This window comes from Engystomops pustulosus, chromosome 5 (assembly GCF_040894005.1).
Source record: "Engystomops pustulosus chromosome 5, aEngPut4.maternal, whole genome shotgun sequence".
In the NCBI taxonomy this organism is placed as follows: domain Eukaryota; kingdom Metazoa; phylum Chordata; class Amphibia; order Anura; family Leptodactylidae; genus Engystomops; species Engystomops pustulosus.
In genome coordinates, this window is record NC_092415.1 from 62,858,161 (window position 1) to 62,875,349 (window position 17,189).

The 17,189-nt window shown below is 40.8% G+C and overlaps 1 protein-coding gene across 7 annotated transcripts in view; it reads left to right on the forward strand.

The window, feature by feature from the left end:
- PTPRM (protein tyrosine phosphatase receptor type M) overlaps positions 1 to 17,189 on the forward strand; it is a 490,017-nt gene that overhangs the window by 238,615 nt on the left and 234,213 nt on the right. For all 7 annotated transcript variants that reach the window (XM_072152202.1, XM_072152207.1, XM_072152203.1 and 4 more), the window contains exons 8-9: positions 8,465 to 8,773; positions 10,761 to 10,870. In XM_072152202.1, the coding sequence (XP_072008303.1) occupies positions 8,465 to 8,773; positions 10,761 to 10,870 (419 nt within the window). The remainder of the gene's footprint in view (positions 1 to 8,464; positions 8,774 to 10,760; positions 10,871 to 17,189) is intronic.

Consider the following 17,189-nt stretch of genomic DNA (forward strand, 5'->3'; position numbering starts at 1 on the left):
ACAGCAGTTCCTCGCTGCCTCTGTTTAATGTAGTGTACAGACTCTGAAAACATGTAATCTATCTGTAATTGCACCATGCAGATGTAGGGTAATGCTTGGCAAGAGCTAACCCATTTTACAGATGCTCACCAGTCTGCTGAACAGCTATTCTGTGACCATGCAGCGTTCCTGATGGTTCACATCCCTTGCTTCGAGCTTTTGCATGCGGTAAGTCATAGCTATGTGGGAAGCAGTATGGGCATCTATTAAAAAAAGCTATATAAAACTAAAACTGTAGAAAGAGCTGAAATCAAGATCCGTAAAGTAGAATGTGAAACAAAATGCATTCCACATCTTTATACTTTATACACAAAGCTGATGTTTTAGACTGCCGTCCATGGACATAGGACGAGAGTGTATGCAACACATATCTGAAACAGTGATTCCAATTTTGGAAAGTTTTTACCCACAAATCTCTCACTAGTCCCATTTCTGGTTGTACATGACAATGCTTGGCATGATTAAGTACAATGTAGAACTAACAACATTGCAACTACATGCAGTCCCTGGGTTACGTAGCAGATAGGCTCTGTAGATTTGTTCTTAAGTTAAATTTGTATGTCGGAACTGTATATTTTATAAGTATAACTCGAACCAAATTTTTTTGGTCTCTATGACAATTGGATTTCTAATATGTTGGGTTGTCATAAGGACTGAGATTAACAAAAAAGCTTAATTACAGACACCTTTGATAGCTGTTACAGTTGATCATTGTAAAGTACAGTAAATTACCAACATCCAGAGGTCCGTTTGTAACTAGGGGTCGTCTGTAAGTCAGATTTTCTTAAGTAGGGGACCGCCTGTATAGAGGTGTTTCTACAAAAATTTTTAATAGTTTACACCAAGTTATTGCATCCTATTATATATTCTAGACATTTCAGGATAATGCTGTTTATTTATATAATACAAAGCATCCATTTGTCCATTTTTCTTATTGGAGCAGAACACTGAAAATAACATAAACCATCACAGTTTAAAATTATCGACACTGATAGGACCTAAGAGATTCCATTGACTACAATAGGATCTGTGGAGGAAATGTTTAAGGCCGCGGTCACACGTTCCGCTAGGCGTCCATTCATAACGCAACGCTAGCGCACAGGTGGCGGTCCTCGACCTGAACGCACATGTGTTTCCAGGGAAACACATGTGATCGGCTTATCAATTGCATGCGTTTCCCCTGTGCGCTAGCATCACATTATGAACGGACGCCTAGTGGAACGTGTGACCACAGCCTAAGTTTCTGTCGTTTTGGATGGAGGAATGGTGATACCATAGAGAGAAGGTGCAGGGAACTCTAAGGTCGCGGTCACACGTTCCGCTAGGCATCCGTTCATTACTAGAGATGAGCGAGTATACTCGTCCGAGTATACTGCTCGGTCGAGTATTAGCATACTCGGACCGGCTCGTTACTCGGACGAGTATCTCGCCGGCTCGAGATCGAGCAGTAAATTAATAAAATAAATTGAATAAAAGTATTTTTATTGTAAAAAAAAAATATTACACATGTTTCCATAGGTTTTACTTGTAAGAACACATTGAAATAACACTATTTTTCACTTTGCAGGTGTTTGCGCGTGGCTCCCGCTAATTTAGGAGATGTTCGGAACATCTGGAATGTGAAGAATAGTGTTCTTTCAATGTGTTCTGCACTTAAATGGTCCTGTATTCACTGTTTTTAATGTTTTAATTCTATTCTTCACTTTGCAGCTGTGCGCGCGTATCTCCGAACCTATCGGGAGACACACGCGCACACCTGCAATGTGAAGAATAGAATTAAAACATTAAAAACAGTGAACACTGGAGCATTTAAGTGCAGAACACATTGAAAGAACAATATTCTTCACATTCCAGATGTTCGTGCACATCTCCTAACTTAGCGGGAGACACGCGCGAACACCTGCAAAGTGAAGAATAGTGTTATTTCAATGTGTTCTTACAAGTAAAACATCTGCAAACATCTGGAATTTTTTTTTTTGCACTGTTCTTTTACTGTTCAGTTTTATTAAAAAAATGCTCAGGTCTCCCATTGACTTCAATGGGGCTCGTTATTCGAGACGAGCACTCGAGCATCTGGAAAAGTTTGTCTCGAATAACGAGCACCCAAGCATTTTAGTGCTCGCTCATCTCTATTCATTACGCAACGCTAGCGCACAGGGGGCGATCCAGGGAACCGCATATGATTGATAAGCCAGTTGCATACATTTCCCTGGAAACGCATGTGCATTCGGGCCAAGGATCGCCACCTGTGCGCTAGCGGTGCGTTATGAACGGACGCCTAGTGGAACGCGTGACCACGGCCTAAACCTCAACTTACATTTTTATGCTGGAAGATTGAGATGGAAGTGCTCCATAGAATAGTGCTGTGCACCATAGCAGCCTCTGTGGATGCCACTGCGGTAATTATACTAATTTAACAGTGTTAACAAAAAGCTATTGTTTATTATATTGCATTTTTGAAAAAAAATTATTTTAGGAAATTCTTATCGAACCTAAAAAATTGTGATAAGGGATTTAACTTCCGTCTAAAGGTCTCCTGCAAGCTTTCTGAGGCTTTCCAGCTGATAATAACTCCATAATTGTAGGTTCTCTTACTGAGTCAGTATTAAAACCCTTATGTGCACATATTCCCTTTTTTTGTTTAGTTACCTGTCAGAAAGCTTTTTGTGTTCCCTGGTTGCAATCAATATGGCATATATTCACAAGATTAAAACAAATGCAGGTCTCTCCATAGAAACAGCTTTATGAGCAAATAATAGTTGGCTGAGCCCTGAAGTTAAAAAACCCAGCAACAGTTTTTCATTTCCTAAAGTGTATTCTGAAGGCTCCGAGTTGTAAGGGCGGTGTCGTCCTCAAAATATACAAAGCCAGATTTCCCTGCCAATAAAAGCAAAACAGCTCTTAAAGGGGTATTCCCCTTTCAGTAAATTAACCTTAATGTTTTTATGATAAAAAGTTACTTAATTTTCCAAAATACTTTCTGTATTAATTGCTCATGGTTTTTTAGATCTCTGCTTGCTGTCATTCTGTAGAAAGCTTCTATGTTTGCTTCCAGTGGACAGAAATCTGACCGTGGTCACACAGGTGAACGGCTCGTTATATCACACAGAGCTGATTACTCTCTGTGACACTAACGAGTCGTGCACCTGTGTGACCATGGTCACACAGGTGCACGGCTCGTTAGTATCACAGCAAATCATGAGAGCTGTGTGATACTAACAAGCCGTGCACCTGTGTGACCATGGGCAGATTTCTGTCCACTGGAAGCAAACATAGAAGCTTTCTACAGAATGACAGTAAGCAGAAAACTGTGAGGAATTGATACAGAAAGTATATTGGAAAATTGTATACTTTTAATGCAAACAATAACATTAATTTGCTGTAATGGTAACACTGTTTTCATTGTAACTCCATTAAAATACTAGTACCCACAGAAATGGTTTCTCTTCAACTATAGACATAGTTGGAAATAATAATAATTGCTTTATTTATAAAGTGCACACAAATTATGCAGCGCTGCACAGAGCTTGCCAAATCAGTCCATGTCCCCAATGGGGCTCACAATCCGATCAACCTACACGTACGTTTTGGAGTGTGGGAGGAAACCAGAGGACCCGTAGGAAACCCACGCAAACACTGAGGGAACATACAAACTCTTTGCAGATGTTGATCCCGGGACATGAACCCAGGTCCCCACCACTGCAAGGCTGTAGTACTAACCACTGAGCCACCGTTGTGTGAGCGTCTTATATAGATCCACTTTCTACCTATTTATTTACCTGTCTCTATCTCTGCTTCTGTAAATCGCAGAAACTAAAACCTTATGTGATCAGAAAGGTGAAATTCTTATTTTAGCACAGTTGAAACACTGAAAGTGCGTTTGGTGCGTTTGAAGTGGCACTCCCCCCCCTCATTCAGCAAAATATGACCCTTCTCTGCTCATTTTCACATGACTTTAGAGGGCATTTTCATTTATAGGCAAATGGATGAGATTTCGCATAGAAGAATTCAACTAAAGACATTTCATACCTTACCAGAGGTGGCTAGCAGTTTAATTGGGTGCTTCTCACAAAATAATGTGACAATGCTGTTTTTCGACACTATCCTGTGGTGATTGGATATCACACTGCTCTTTCTTATATTGGTGTATTATATTTGGAGTCACTATCTTGACAATGCTGGTGTCGAGCTGCTCAATGACTTGCATGTTCCTTAAGTTCACTATTATGCATCTGGTGTTGAACGGGGTTCTGTATTATAAGCCTCAGTTGAAACCCTTTACCTAGGTAGTAGATGTATTTCCAATCTACCTTCTGTATTTTGTTAATATTGATTTGCATATCTGCCGATGGCACCTGGAGTCCGGTTTATAGAAAATGTTGCTGGAGGATGGGTAAAATGGAAATGTATCTTTGCACTCCTCCACTTTTCATTTATCAGCAAGAAACATGCTTGCTCCATAGCAAAAAAAAGAATGAAATTACTTATGCACATGGTTGTCTGTCTTCAGACTTCTCTAGATTTAGGCTGTCAAGGAATGCGAGCCTAATGTGCACTTGTAGCAAGGAACGTTTCTCTACTGCAAGCTGATGTCTAAGTAGATTTGAAAATGAAAGGGGTTATTATAAAGTGATTGCAGCATACAGAGGTATGTCATTTTTACAGGACTCCCGTTTTTTTTCCCTCCAGAGATGTTTTGTTTTATATCATTTATATTTATTGTCTAGTTTTGACTATGAAGAAGTAGGAAAAAATTGCTGAAAATAGAAAAAAAGAGAAATTGGGCATTTAACAAACTCTATAAGGTGTTTGTCGATCTAAAGTGTTTTCAACAGTAGGGAACATCCAGGTGTTTTATGGATGTGCAGATTATAGGCACAGGTACCATTACTTTATAATTACCATTTCAGAGGGGGCGGATAGCTGCCTCCTCAAATTATGGAATTTACTGTGATTTTATTCTTAAGCAGTTCTCTCACGCACAGCATAGATATCAATCTTTGTTTTGGAGAGAATAACACTTGTTGGCAGCTAGCACTGTGCTTAGTTCACATATAGGCCTGTGTCTGTGGGAAGACCTTTCACAAGTTTGACTGTGTTTCAGTTTCAGAGTGAGGTACAGCGAATAAGAATTCAACTGGGACCAGAGAGAATTCCTCTATACATACTTCGGCCCCCTGCACACAAATGTGTTTGGTCTTCGGAAATTGTACCATTTGCTGGTCATATCCTACGGACCAAGCACAGTGTAATGGATGGGAGTCCTTGCATCATAGTGAAATATCATGCAAAGCGCTGCTGTCTGCCGGCCAAACAGCAGCACGCCAACACTGTAGCAATTGTTACAATGCCAGCACTGCAGTTCTGCTGGCAGACAGGGATTCCTTTAATCATATATCACTATGATGCAAGGACTTCTGTCTACTGCACTAGTCCATGGGATCTGACCAGCAAATGGGTCTGTTTCCCCAGACAGGGGTCTGATAGAGGGGGGCCTGACAGAGCCTAGACACTATGAAAATGGCACATGGTAATCCAACCTATTCCTATCATCCGCCGCACCATATTGTAACAATTCATCAGGGCCTGATGAAGAGACCTGAATTGTCTCGAAAGCTTGGAACTTACGTCATCATTTTTGGTTAGCAAATAAAAGATATCAAAAACTGAGGACTCTCAACTTTCATCCAATAATGGATGATAAAGATGTTTAGCCATAAGTGTCCAAAAAATGTTGTTAAAGCCAAAGCATTTAAGATGTTGAGGGTAATGTACCATTGTTTTGTTTGTCTATGTTTGACGTTGTTTTGGCGCAGTTGTGGTACTATTGTATTTGTGGTGCTATTGCGCCAAATGAAAATAGGACAGTGAAAGTCACCTTGACATAGACCCTGCATTTTGTGCAGCAACTTTTGGTGCATATTGACAACAGTCCCTACCCTGGTCTAAGTTCTGCTGCTTTTGATGGTTTTTATGTGACTTTTCATGCTACTGTCACAAACAACTCATATAGTAGAAGACACCGCCAGCAGATTTATCAATGGCCACAGCTACTTTAATGAATCTGACGGCAGTGGAGCTCCAAAGACAGACATAGAGCAGTCGTAAGGAGCCGCCTTATGATAAGTTACCTCCATTTTCTGTCTTTGGGTTTCAGTGCTTTCCGCCTATTGTATTGTCCCCATCTCTGTAGTCAGTAGTCCACAAATTTCATGGCTTGGGTGGACCGATGTGATTCTGCAGCGCAGCTGTGCAGTAATATATGGGACTGCCATAATAACACTCATGTGACCGATGGTGCAGAAAATAAAAAGGATGGCTGTGCCAGCTATCCCAGCGCCGACCTGGAAAGGTGACTGGGCAGGTTTGTTGTGAGATAAAGAAGAGCATTTGCATTTTGGTCATTGCTGAAGCGCTGGCGACATCCCATTCTCTGTCATTAAAGCCATGTTTTGGAAGTAAATTAAAGACTTACTGTATAAAAAGAAAAAAAAGCAAAATGTCCCTGGTTTGCATATTTCTATCTCTGCACAGAGCCAGTACACAAACTAAAGAGGAATTGAGCCCCTGCAGCAAGATCTTTTCTTCCTAAGCCAGGTTTTGATTATCATTGGCAGTATCCTCAAATTACACCTTAAACATCTCAGAGATTTGGAAATTGAGTTTCATGGGAGAAAACACCACAGTTGTAATAGAAGCTAAAGTGTAAATTCAGAAGAAATGAACTATGAATCGTACCTGCAATGGAAATTGATTCTATCAGTCAGTTGCCGTGCCATATAGCAAACTTAGAAACAGCTAGGATGTCTGATTAAATAGAATTCTGAAGTGCCACAGGCTAAATATGGGCCTGCTACTCCCTCAGGTCAGAGCTGCACCTGTCAGGCTTCACTGCTTGATACCCAGCTTAAGCTGGCAGGAGGAAAGCACTGGTGGATGTCGGATGCTACAGGCACAGTCAGGGGAATTGATAGGCATTACCTGACTGAACTTCAGGCATGATAAACATTGCTCTCTGCAGGGAAGCAATCTGCCTTCCTTATCATGAATCAGTGGATCCAGAGTGTCTCCGCTGACCTCATGATTCATGCCAATGGGGCCTATCATAAATGGAGATAATTCCGAGAGAGACACTGCTAGTTTATCAAGGAAACTGGGCCACAGTAAAAAACAGCTTTGTAACCTATAACTAAATTAATAGAAAATAGAAACCTATCACTCATAGCACAGTGGCTAAAACAATTCCATAACAAAGTTAACTTTCTCTAAGGAACCTTGGCTCTTGTTTCTCACTACTACTTAAAGGGACCAATGCATCCGATAATAGCCTATAGTTTCGATTATGTATTTATTGTAAACCTTTTTGAGAAGTTTCTCCCAAGTAATTTCATCTGTTTATTTCCCCAGAATACAAACTTTAAACATTTTATCCTGTGGCTGCTCCCTCTCTCTGAGCACCATAAATGGGTTATCAAGTTACTACAAATTTATCCTGTGGATAACGGATGACTTTCTGATCGGCTGGATCCCCACGGATCATGAGCCAGGGATGCATTGTACCTCCATATCAATAGAGAACTTGTTTATCCATGTGCCTTACTCTCTATTCATCTTGGGTTTAAGGAGATAACCAAGCACAGTATTAGGCTACTTCCGTCAGTAGAGTGGCAGCATGCATGTCTAACCTGTCGCTGCATTCATTTGCGGTACAATAGATCCCCGGTCTTTTGATCTTAGGATTCCCACAATTAAAATGTTAGACAGTTATGTATTTTTATAATTCACTTAAGTTATACAGTTTTAACTAGTTTTCCTTTCCTGTGGATAGAACATCTGCAAAAAGAAAATAACATCACAAAAACATATTAGAAAGAAACATTTAGGCTTCATGCACATGACCTCTATCGTTGTCGTGATCGGGTCACATCATGGGCACAGTAGAGGTCTATGTCTCACTGCACTGTGACCTGGCCGGGCGGAAACACTGCAAAAGATAGGACATGTCTTTTATATTTTGCCGAATCGTGGCTGCTCCGCCTCCTATGAAGATAGGATGGATTCAAAGCTCTCTCCTCTTCTGGACCCAGTCGCATGCTCACCCAGGATCTGACTTGAACTTTACCTACTAGTACAATGCAGTACAATAGTTAGTCTCAAACTCATTCAGTTTGCACATTTTCATTACCATTGCCTTTTTTTCCATATTGCATACATCTTTTTTATTAGTTATTTAGAATTGTGTCTTATACATCTTCGTAAAAAATAACACATGGGTAAAGTGAACAGAGGTAGAAACCCCTATCATGGGAGTCAGTATATACTACTGTCAATAGGACCAGCACAGCATAACTGTGAGACAATAACTGTAATAATGCCATTTTGTTGTTTGTAATAGTAAATATACATATATTTGTTTGGCTTACAGATCCAATGCACGGCCCACGGAAACTGCAGGTGGTTGAAATGAAATCCAGGGAGATAACCATTCGTTGGGAACCATTTGGATACAATGTTACACGCTGCCACAGATACAATCTCACTATTCAATACAGGTATCAGATTGGAGGGCAAGAGCAAGTACGTGAAGAAGTAAGCTGGGATATGGAGAGCTCACATCCCCAGCACACAATCACAAAACTGACACCTTACACAAATGTCAGCATCAAACTTGTACTCATGAATCCTGAGGGCCGGAAGGAAAGTCAGGAACTAGTAGTACAGACGGATGAAGATGGTAAGTTGTTCCAATTTTTAGCAGTGCCTGAATTTGTGAGTTATCTGCTCTGCTGCTGCGTCATGTGACAAACTGACAAGCACCTTATGTGTGGAGAATAAGTCAGTTTTTCTGGTCATTCTTAAGAGTATTCAATTTAGGCTTTTCTTTCTTTCATTTTTTATATTGCTTTTTTCCTTTTTTTTTTAAATTAGACTGTTGCATGGTGAGTCAGTGCTTGATGTTCCCCCCACCCCTTGCTGCTGCGCTGGATATATATCCAATTTTATGCCAGGTCCTATAGCTAGTGCGCACTTCACCAGGAATTGGAATTGGTGGCTTGTATGCCATAAAACTCACAAGCTTTGATAAATATCCCTCTATATTTGGAGAGGCCTCTGTAGTTCAGTGCATGGTGCTAGCTACAGTTTTAGGGGTATGTGTCATTGGATCGCGCGGCCCGAATGCTGCAAACCGGAACTGAACTCAGCATGTCACTTCAGTTCCGGTTTGCAGCGTGTGGAGTGGGTGATCCAGGCAGCACACAGTGCGAGTGTGGAAGGGGCCTTAGAGGCATCATTCCAGAGTATGTTGTTAGCCACTTTATTATAGAACAGATGGATTGTAAGCAGCGAGCAGCAACATGCAGTAGACCAGGTAAGTGTAAAATACATGTTTAATGTACAATTTATTTTTAGCAGGTAGAGGGTCATGTGAAATTATCTTTGAAAGTGCTTCCTACAGGTACACCCTCATTCACATAAATGGAATTGGCTTCTGATTACACTTATTTTAGTTAGGAACCTGCAACATGTGATTATACTAGAAATTAAGTGAATACTTATTAGTAAATAAAAAAATCATTAAGGGCCAAAATGCCACAAAGAAGAACCATATAAATGTGAGAAACCTTTTTGAACAACCAAAGAGAAGGTCCTTTAGAGTACCCCAAATTGAAGTCTCAGATCATCGACCTAGGCTCCTAGTCTACATGGATGATTTTGCTCTGGAGGTCCCGTAGAAGTGAAGGGAGCACGCGGAGCACTCCAATCTTTATGGATCGCTCTCAGTCTGTTGATCCTTATTGCTGGGGGTTCCAGAAGTTGGACCCCCAGTTGTCAGACTAGTTTTTCCATCATGTGGATGGAGAATAAGTGCCTTTTGTAGAACATGGATGACTAGATGCTTTGTTGTTATTCTGCAATGTTACAAAAGTCACTAGATAATGAATTTTCTTCAATCACCTCTTAGCTGGCTTTTTATGCATGTATTGTATATGTAGCAGAAGCTCAGGTTGTTCCATGCCTGATGTGCACCAAATTATATTAAACATCAAATGGTTTCTTGTAAAACACCTGCTTCTTCCTTCTTGTCTCACACACGTTTTATGTGTGTTAAAATAAATTGAATTCTTTTGAAATTCATATTATATAATAATAAGAATATGTTCTAAGATGTGTGGAACAAATCAATCATGTAGAATAGTGCTCCTAAAACCCGTGAGGGGTCCCACAGTTGTTAGCAAGGCTAGGAAGGTGGTTGTGATGCTACATGCCTTTTCCTGGCCGCACTTATCTCTTTCACAACCTATTTGTGATAATCGAATGTACATTGAAAAAATTAACTTTTTATTTTAAAATAGACTTGAGCCACCTTGGATAGTAAATGCATTACATGCAGATAACTAAGACCATTAGAAATTGTTTCAAATGGATTTAGTTCTTTAAATGGTTCAGATCCAGGGTAATTTGAGTCTTCAGAACCAGACACCAGGGGGCAGATTTATCAATGCATGTTCACCGTGTGCCAGAAAGTATGGTGACATTTGACAGTTTTATGGACACCAAAAGAAGGGTCAACTAGAAGTTGTTATATGCTTATCCAAATTGGGCCAGAGAAGGGGAGGGAGAGTAGGGCCATCAAGAATCTGTCATCAAAAATAATGATATATAAAATAAGTACCGTAATTGTAAATGCCCATGCCACATGATGATTTTTGTTTTTGTAGTGCCGGGCGCTGTACCTTTAGAGTCCATTCAAAGCAGCACGTTTGAGGAGAAGATTTTTCTACAGTGGAGGGAGCCTGCACAGACTTACGGCATTATTACATTGTATGATGTAAGTGAAAGTCATCTAAAAGTTTCTTCCTTGTACAGAAGATTTATGTGGAAAAAAAACTATATTTTAATGCATTGAAATGTAAATTTTTTTTAAGGCCCGTATATATTTGAACATTTTTATTGCCACTATTACTATGTCTTAACTATGTATCTCTAGTCACTGTTTCTCTGGACTGTCTGTCACTTTAATGGAGCTGAGCCACAAAACCTATAACTATAAAAACAGAAGTAGAAAACAGATACACTGTATGTGTAAGAGGGAACAAAGTCTTCTTACCATTCCCAAATAGTTACACTTGGTCTCTTTTCCACAAAGCATGGGTACTAACTGATATTAAAAGCCATTGGCCATTTACTCAGGTCTCTGTGTCAGTTTTCTGTTGGACTTTGCATGATCTTTTCAGTGCAAGCTGTTTGCACATGTATATAAGAAGTGTCAGTGCCACATATGTGTCACACATAACCCCCCTTTTGCGGCACGGCTGCACTATTCTTTATGCAACCCAAATTTCTGCACTGAAAGGAGCGTTTCAGTTCTCAGTTGGACGGTGCGACACATTTTTCATGCAAACTCCAACAGAATTTGGTGCACTGTGTTGGAGCAGTGCAGGGGGCTCTAGATTCATGAAGAACGTGCGCCAGAAATCCCGAATCTGGCGCCCTCTGCACACTACACAGGCAAACTGCACATAGTGCACACTGCACGGTGTTAAGTCAATCTTGGCCATTATCTCATGACATGACAATTCATATGCATCACTTTTTGTCAATGCTTCTATAATCCCATATTTCCACAGACATTGTTCATGTGTGAGACACTCTTGAACTTTCTTTATGACATTCTCAATTGTGGAAATTCATTCAGATTTCCACTTGCAAGACCCTTGCAGCTGCACTATGGTAGCATGTTCCTTTGTTCTAAGGATAGGACCACCAATGTATATTCCGTATTATAAAAATACATTTGTTAAAAAAACAAAACAAAACACCAAGCACAATACTGTCCTCAATTATGACATGGTTCAAGCTGGATGGATGAAAGCTGTTTTACAGTTTTAGGTACATCCTCAGAGGTGGGCACTAAAAGCTGATATGTAGGAGTCTTTCTTTAATACATTGGGGCTCATTTACTAAGGGTCCGCGGACCGTGATTCTGTTGGGTTTCCCAAATATTTCCTTTTTGCGCCGAATTGCCCCGGGTTTTTGGCGATCGGATTGTGGCGCATCGGCACCAGCCGTAGGACAACCTGACAGATTCGGACAAACCGCGGAATTTAAAAATGCAATTGTGTCGCTTGATCAAGCACTTCATGCACCAGGAAGAAGAAGGTGAACTCCGGCGGATCTCAGCGGAGAAGCAACACGTTAAGGAAATTGGACACACAACCTTAGTGAATCGTGGCAGACCCGAATCCTCATCGGACAACGCTACGCGGGGATTGCGACAGGACTGGGTAAGTAAATCTGCCCCATAATCTTCCTTTTGGATGTTCTCTTCAGTCTTGAATCCTAAAATACTTCCAAAGTACAGTGCGTTTAGTTTTACTTTTAATTTGTGTAAAAATAAAACATTTTATTGCTAATGATACTTCCATCTCATAGGCATATCGCTAGGTCCTAGAGGCTTCACTTTACAAGAAAGAGGAGCAGAACTGTAATTAGATGTATATTGGTAAATTACCTAATATCCTGCCCCCAGGGCCGATTCTAGCATATTTGCTGCCTGAGGCGAATATTAAAATGCTGCCCCTCCCGCTCCCTGTTCAGTAAATACTGAAAACTTTACTAACAATTAACATCCCAGACGGCTTACTGACACTGTGTGACTGACTACAGGATCTGAGAGGCATTAGTGGCATCTAGTACCTTATAGATGACAATCTCTTCCATCAGGAGGACTTTATTCCGGGTTCTCCAATCCATAACATATCACTGCTGAGCTCACGGCCAGATATCTTCAGCTCCGCGCAGCATCTCCACCCGGCGTCCCTAAAAATACCACAGTCACTTACAGTATGAAGTCTCCTGGATAACAACACTGTGCTCCTAAATAATATATACCCCTCACAACGTAATGGACGTCACTCTCCCCACATATAAAACATCCCTTCACTATAATATATACATTCTACTGGAATTATAGCATGCACAGCAGCAATCAATATACAACACCTCCAATTTATTAATATAGACCCCCCCCCCAACATTTGGTTTACACGATGCAAAGTTGTATCCTATTGTATCCTATAACTAATATATCCCACCCTTTTACATAAGATTTTATATATATTTTAATGCACAGCACCCCCCCCCCTTCCCAGATAAAAGGATTATGGCCCCATATAAAATGCACAGCACCCCCCCCCCCACCCCAGATAAAAGTATTATGGCCCCACATAATATTAATAGCATCACCCCCCCCCCCAGAGAAAAGGATTATGGCCCCATATAAAATGAACAGCCTCCCCCCCCCCAGATAACAGGATTATGGCCCCATATAAAATGAACAGCTCCCCCCCCCAGATAAAAGGAATATGGGCCGATATATATAAATATATAGAAAAACCTCCCCACCCCTACACAGCTATATTAACTATATAATCCTATATCCCCCCTTATTGGCCACATTTAATTAGTAGCGGGACATCAAAAATAATAAAACTTATACTTACCTCCGGCAGGGTGCTTCCACGGAGCGCAGCTCCCATCTTCTCGCGGCTCTCCTGTCAGCCGCGGCTCTGATCAGAGACACAGGCGGGTGACGTCATCATCCGCCGCCTGTGTCTCTGCTTAGAACGGAGCGACGCCAGCAGCAAGATAGGCGCTGCGTCGCTCCGCTAATAAATCGCGTCTGTCTCTTAAAGAGACAGGCGCGTTTTATTTAGCTGGTGGGCAATTCGGGCGGCAGCGGGCGCCCGAATCACCCACATTAGAGCAGCGAATATCGCCGCCCTTTACAGGGACCCGCAATCTGCCGCCTGAAGCGAGATTTTCATCTCGCCTCATGACAGATGCGGCCCTGCCTGCCCCCACACTTATACATATATTACAAAAACCATGAGGTACAATGACCAAACCCCTTTAAAGCTTGCATAATCTTTCTGATAGTATTTCAGAATAAGCTGGTAAAGACTGGCAGATACATCTCATAAGTAAAACGCTCACTGTAAGCTACTAGAGGACATCCTAGATCGGTCCTGGAGTCAAAGATGGATCTGTCAGACACTTTAGAGTAAATTACAGATTAGTAGGAAATAGCAGGGAAAGAGTCTGAGAAATGGAGAAGGATAAGTTATACACTATTAAAAAACATTGTATATTCCCTTCTTCTATATAATTATGAAAAGTTTGCGAAAAGTTAGTGACCATTTAAAATGTGAGCTGTTGGAGCTTGTGTTCATAGTTCTTGTAACTCGTGTTTTTGATTGTACATGATCATAAGCTTTTAAGAACATAACCTGCTTTTAGCAGCTGCAGACATACTGTAAACCAGTTCTTAGAAATACATTATAATTCACAACACTAGTATTTGTTCATGTCTAACCTTTCCTTATATGCCTATGCCAGTCGAACAAGATGAATGATAAGGATGACAATTTGAATGGATTTTCTGGGACAATGAAGTTGAAATAGCATAATGGTCACTTTCATTGCATTTAGCGTGAGTTTCTTTCTATGAGGCCTATTATAAGAGAAACAAGCAGGTGTAATTTGGAAAGCTACCATGTATGTGAATGCAAATTCCTCACAATTATAAGCTGCTTGGTCTCTAACAACCATTCCCTGTCTAACAAGGGGCCCTTACCTGACTACATTGGAAGTCTTCTGACAAAGAAAGGAACAGTCTAAGCTGTCAAGCTGTAATCACAAGAACGGCCTTCACCTCAACCAACAAGCTGTTTTGCTGCTTTTTGACTGGCATTGTAATGAGGAAATTATCCCATTCAAGAGAACAAAAGTACATGACAGCTGAAGCATTTTCTTACTGCTTCAGAAACTTTTAATAAATGTAGGGGTCCGTCACATAAAATATATCTCCACCTAAATATTAGCCAAATTAAATAGGTGCTGGGCATAAAGACTGAACTATTTCCACAGAGAAATCTGTAATTTTGAAAAATAGGACTTTTCTTTAATATTTTGCACACAAGAGGTTTCTATGAGAAGCACGAATAGTGAAGCTGCGGAGGAAGAAAACTGTACTTTTCACCTGTCAATCAGACTCTTGACAATTGGTGGGACTCGAAAGTCACAGATACCTTTGCCAAGTCAAAAACTGTCATTCCTGACAGTTAAAAAGGGAACTAAAGGATACTGAAATATTTATTTTTGTCCTTTACTATGCATATAGGTGTCCTTAAAAATGCACATGAATTGGGAGCGCTTGAGGAAGTAGACAGTAATATTGGGATAACTACTGAAGAGGTTTTCTGCAGCTATGACCAATGTGAATGAATTGGATGAATGCTAATAGGCTCAGATTGACTTATTTTGATAGCTCCACTTCTAATTATGCTCCAATTATGTTCACAAAACATAAGATGTAAATATCACTAAGAAAATACTTGGTAATGAACTTCCAAGCTTCAGATTTCCATCATTGTATTAAGTGATAAAGAAGAGATTTTCATTATCTCCTTCTAGGATGATTGGATTCGTTTGAATTGTAAAGTGAACAAACTGTAGCAGTGATTTTAGCATTTTTAGGGAATTTTTGGGGATATTAAGGAGACTTAGTCATGGGTATCAAACTTTCCCGAGGGGCCCCAACAGCGGCCACAGTGCCCCCATAGCTGCCAGAGTGCTACCACAGTAGTCACAGTGTCCCCACAGAAGACACAGTGCCTGCCACAGTGCACCCCATAGTAGCCACAGTACCCCCACAGCTGCCAGAGGGCCATCTACAGCAGTCGCAGTGCACCCAATAGATGCCACACCTCCCCCCATAGTAGTCACAGAGCCCCAGAGCTGTCACTGATCCCCCCCAAAGTAGCCAGCAGCCTCCCCCCTACCCAATATATGTCCATCTGCATCGGAGGGGGTGGGAAAAGGTGAGGATAGTAATTATCCTGCCCTGTGATTGACACCCATGGTCTAACCTGCAGTTTCCAGACACATTATCTCACTTAGTTAATAATTAATACTACTATTTAAGGGAACCTACCACACCTATTCTACCTATAAAGGTAGATCGTGTGGTAGGTGGATGAATGGGACGTGAGGATAGCCCTTTTTTGGGCTAATCCTCACGTCCCGGCTATCTTTTAGAAAAGTTTAATGCCGGCATATGTAAATTTTTTTATGCGGCTACTGGGGCGTGGAGTAGCCGGACATGAGTCGCGGCTACTCCACGCCCCAGTAGCCACGTTACTCCGCCTACCAGGTAATCTTCGGCGCGCAGCCCTCATCCTAGTCCCCGGCGTTCTGCGCATGCAGAGTGCCATTACCACTAAGAATATAAGTATACTATTACTAAATACAAAACTCTATACAACGTATAATACTACTGCACAAGGGCTAAAAAATGTCACCACACCTTTACTTTGAACAATACCACTAGTGGCTCAGTATTAGCAACTCTGCATTTTTGCAGAATACCCTACAATCCAAAGTTCAAAGATAAATTTTAACACCATAAAGGGCCATTTTAAAATTTGAACCGAGGTGTCCCATCTCTGCAATCCTGGCAAGGTTCCATATCAATTCAAGCAATAGTTGGAATGTCGTTACTACTCAATTTCACCTTTGTTCCAGTAGCACCAACTGCAATTTGTGTTCTTTATTGCAAAATATTACCATTATATTGCCAGTCATTAAACCTAGTTAGTATCATGCAGTTTTCCGTTTTGTTGTATCATTTATCCCTCATATTGCCCCTACAGCCAGTACTGCCGGAGTATTTGGCCCAAGAGTGGTAGCTTCCTTTATTTGCAAATGGTTTCCTCATAATACCAGATGGTTCCATCTTCCGCTCACTTATGTCATCTTTAGCGTGAGGGAATGGAACTTGGTAATTCCGTGCCAGCACTTGGATCTATCACTTAGTGACGTGGTATAAACGTTTATCAGTAGAAATACATCATTTATAATAAAAATGTCAAGATCTGGTTTTGGCAGTACAGAATGGGTTACTCATATCAGTCATGGCTCACAGCATGCATCCTAATATACTGTATCTAAAGAACTGTCTGTCAAGCTTCCGCTATCTCTGGTCTTGAATCTCCGTTTGTACATAAATACACAAAAATTAGAAAATCTAATATGTGAAGTCAATTTAATTATTAAAGGACAGAACAGAAAATTGTGTATATGACATG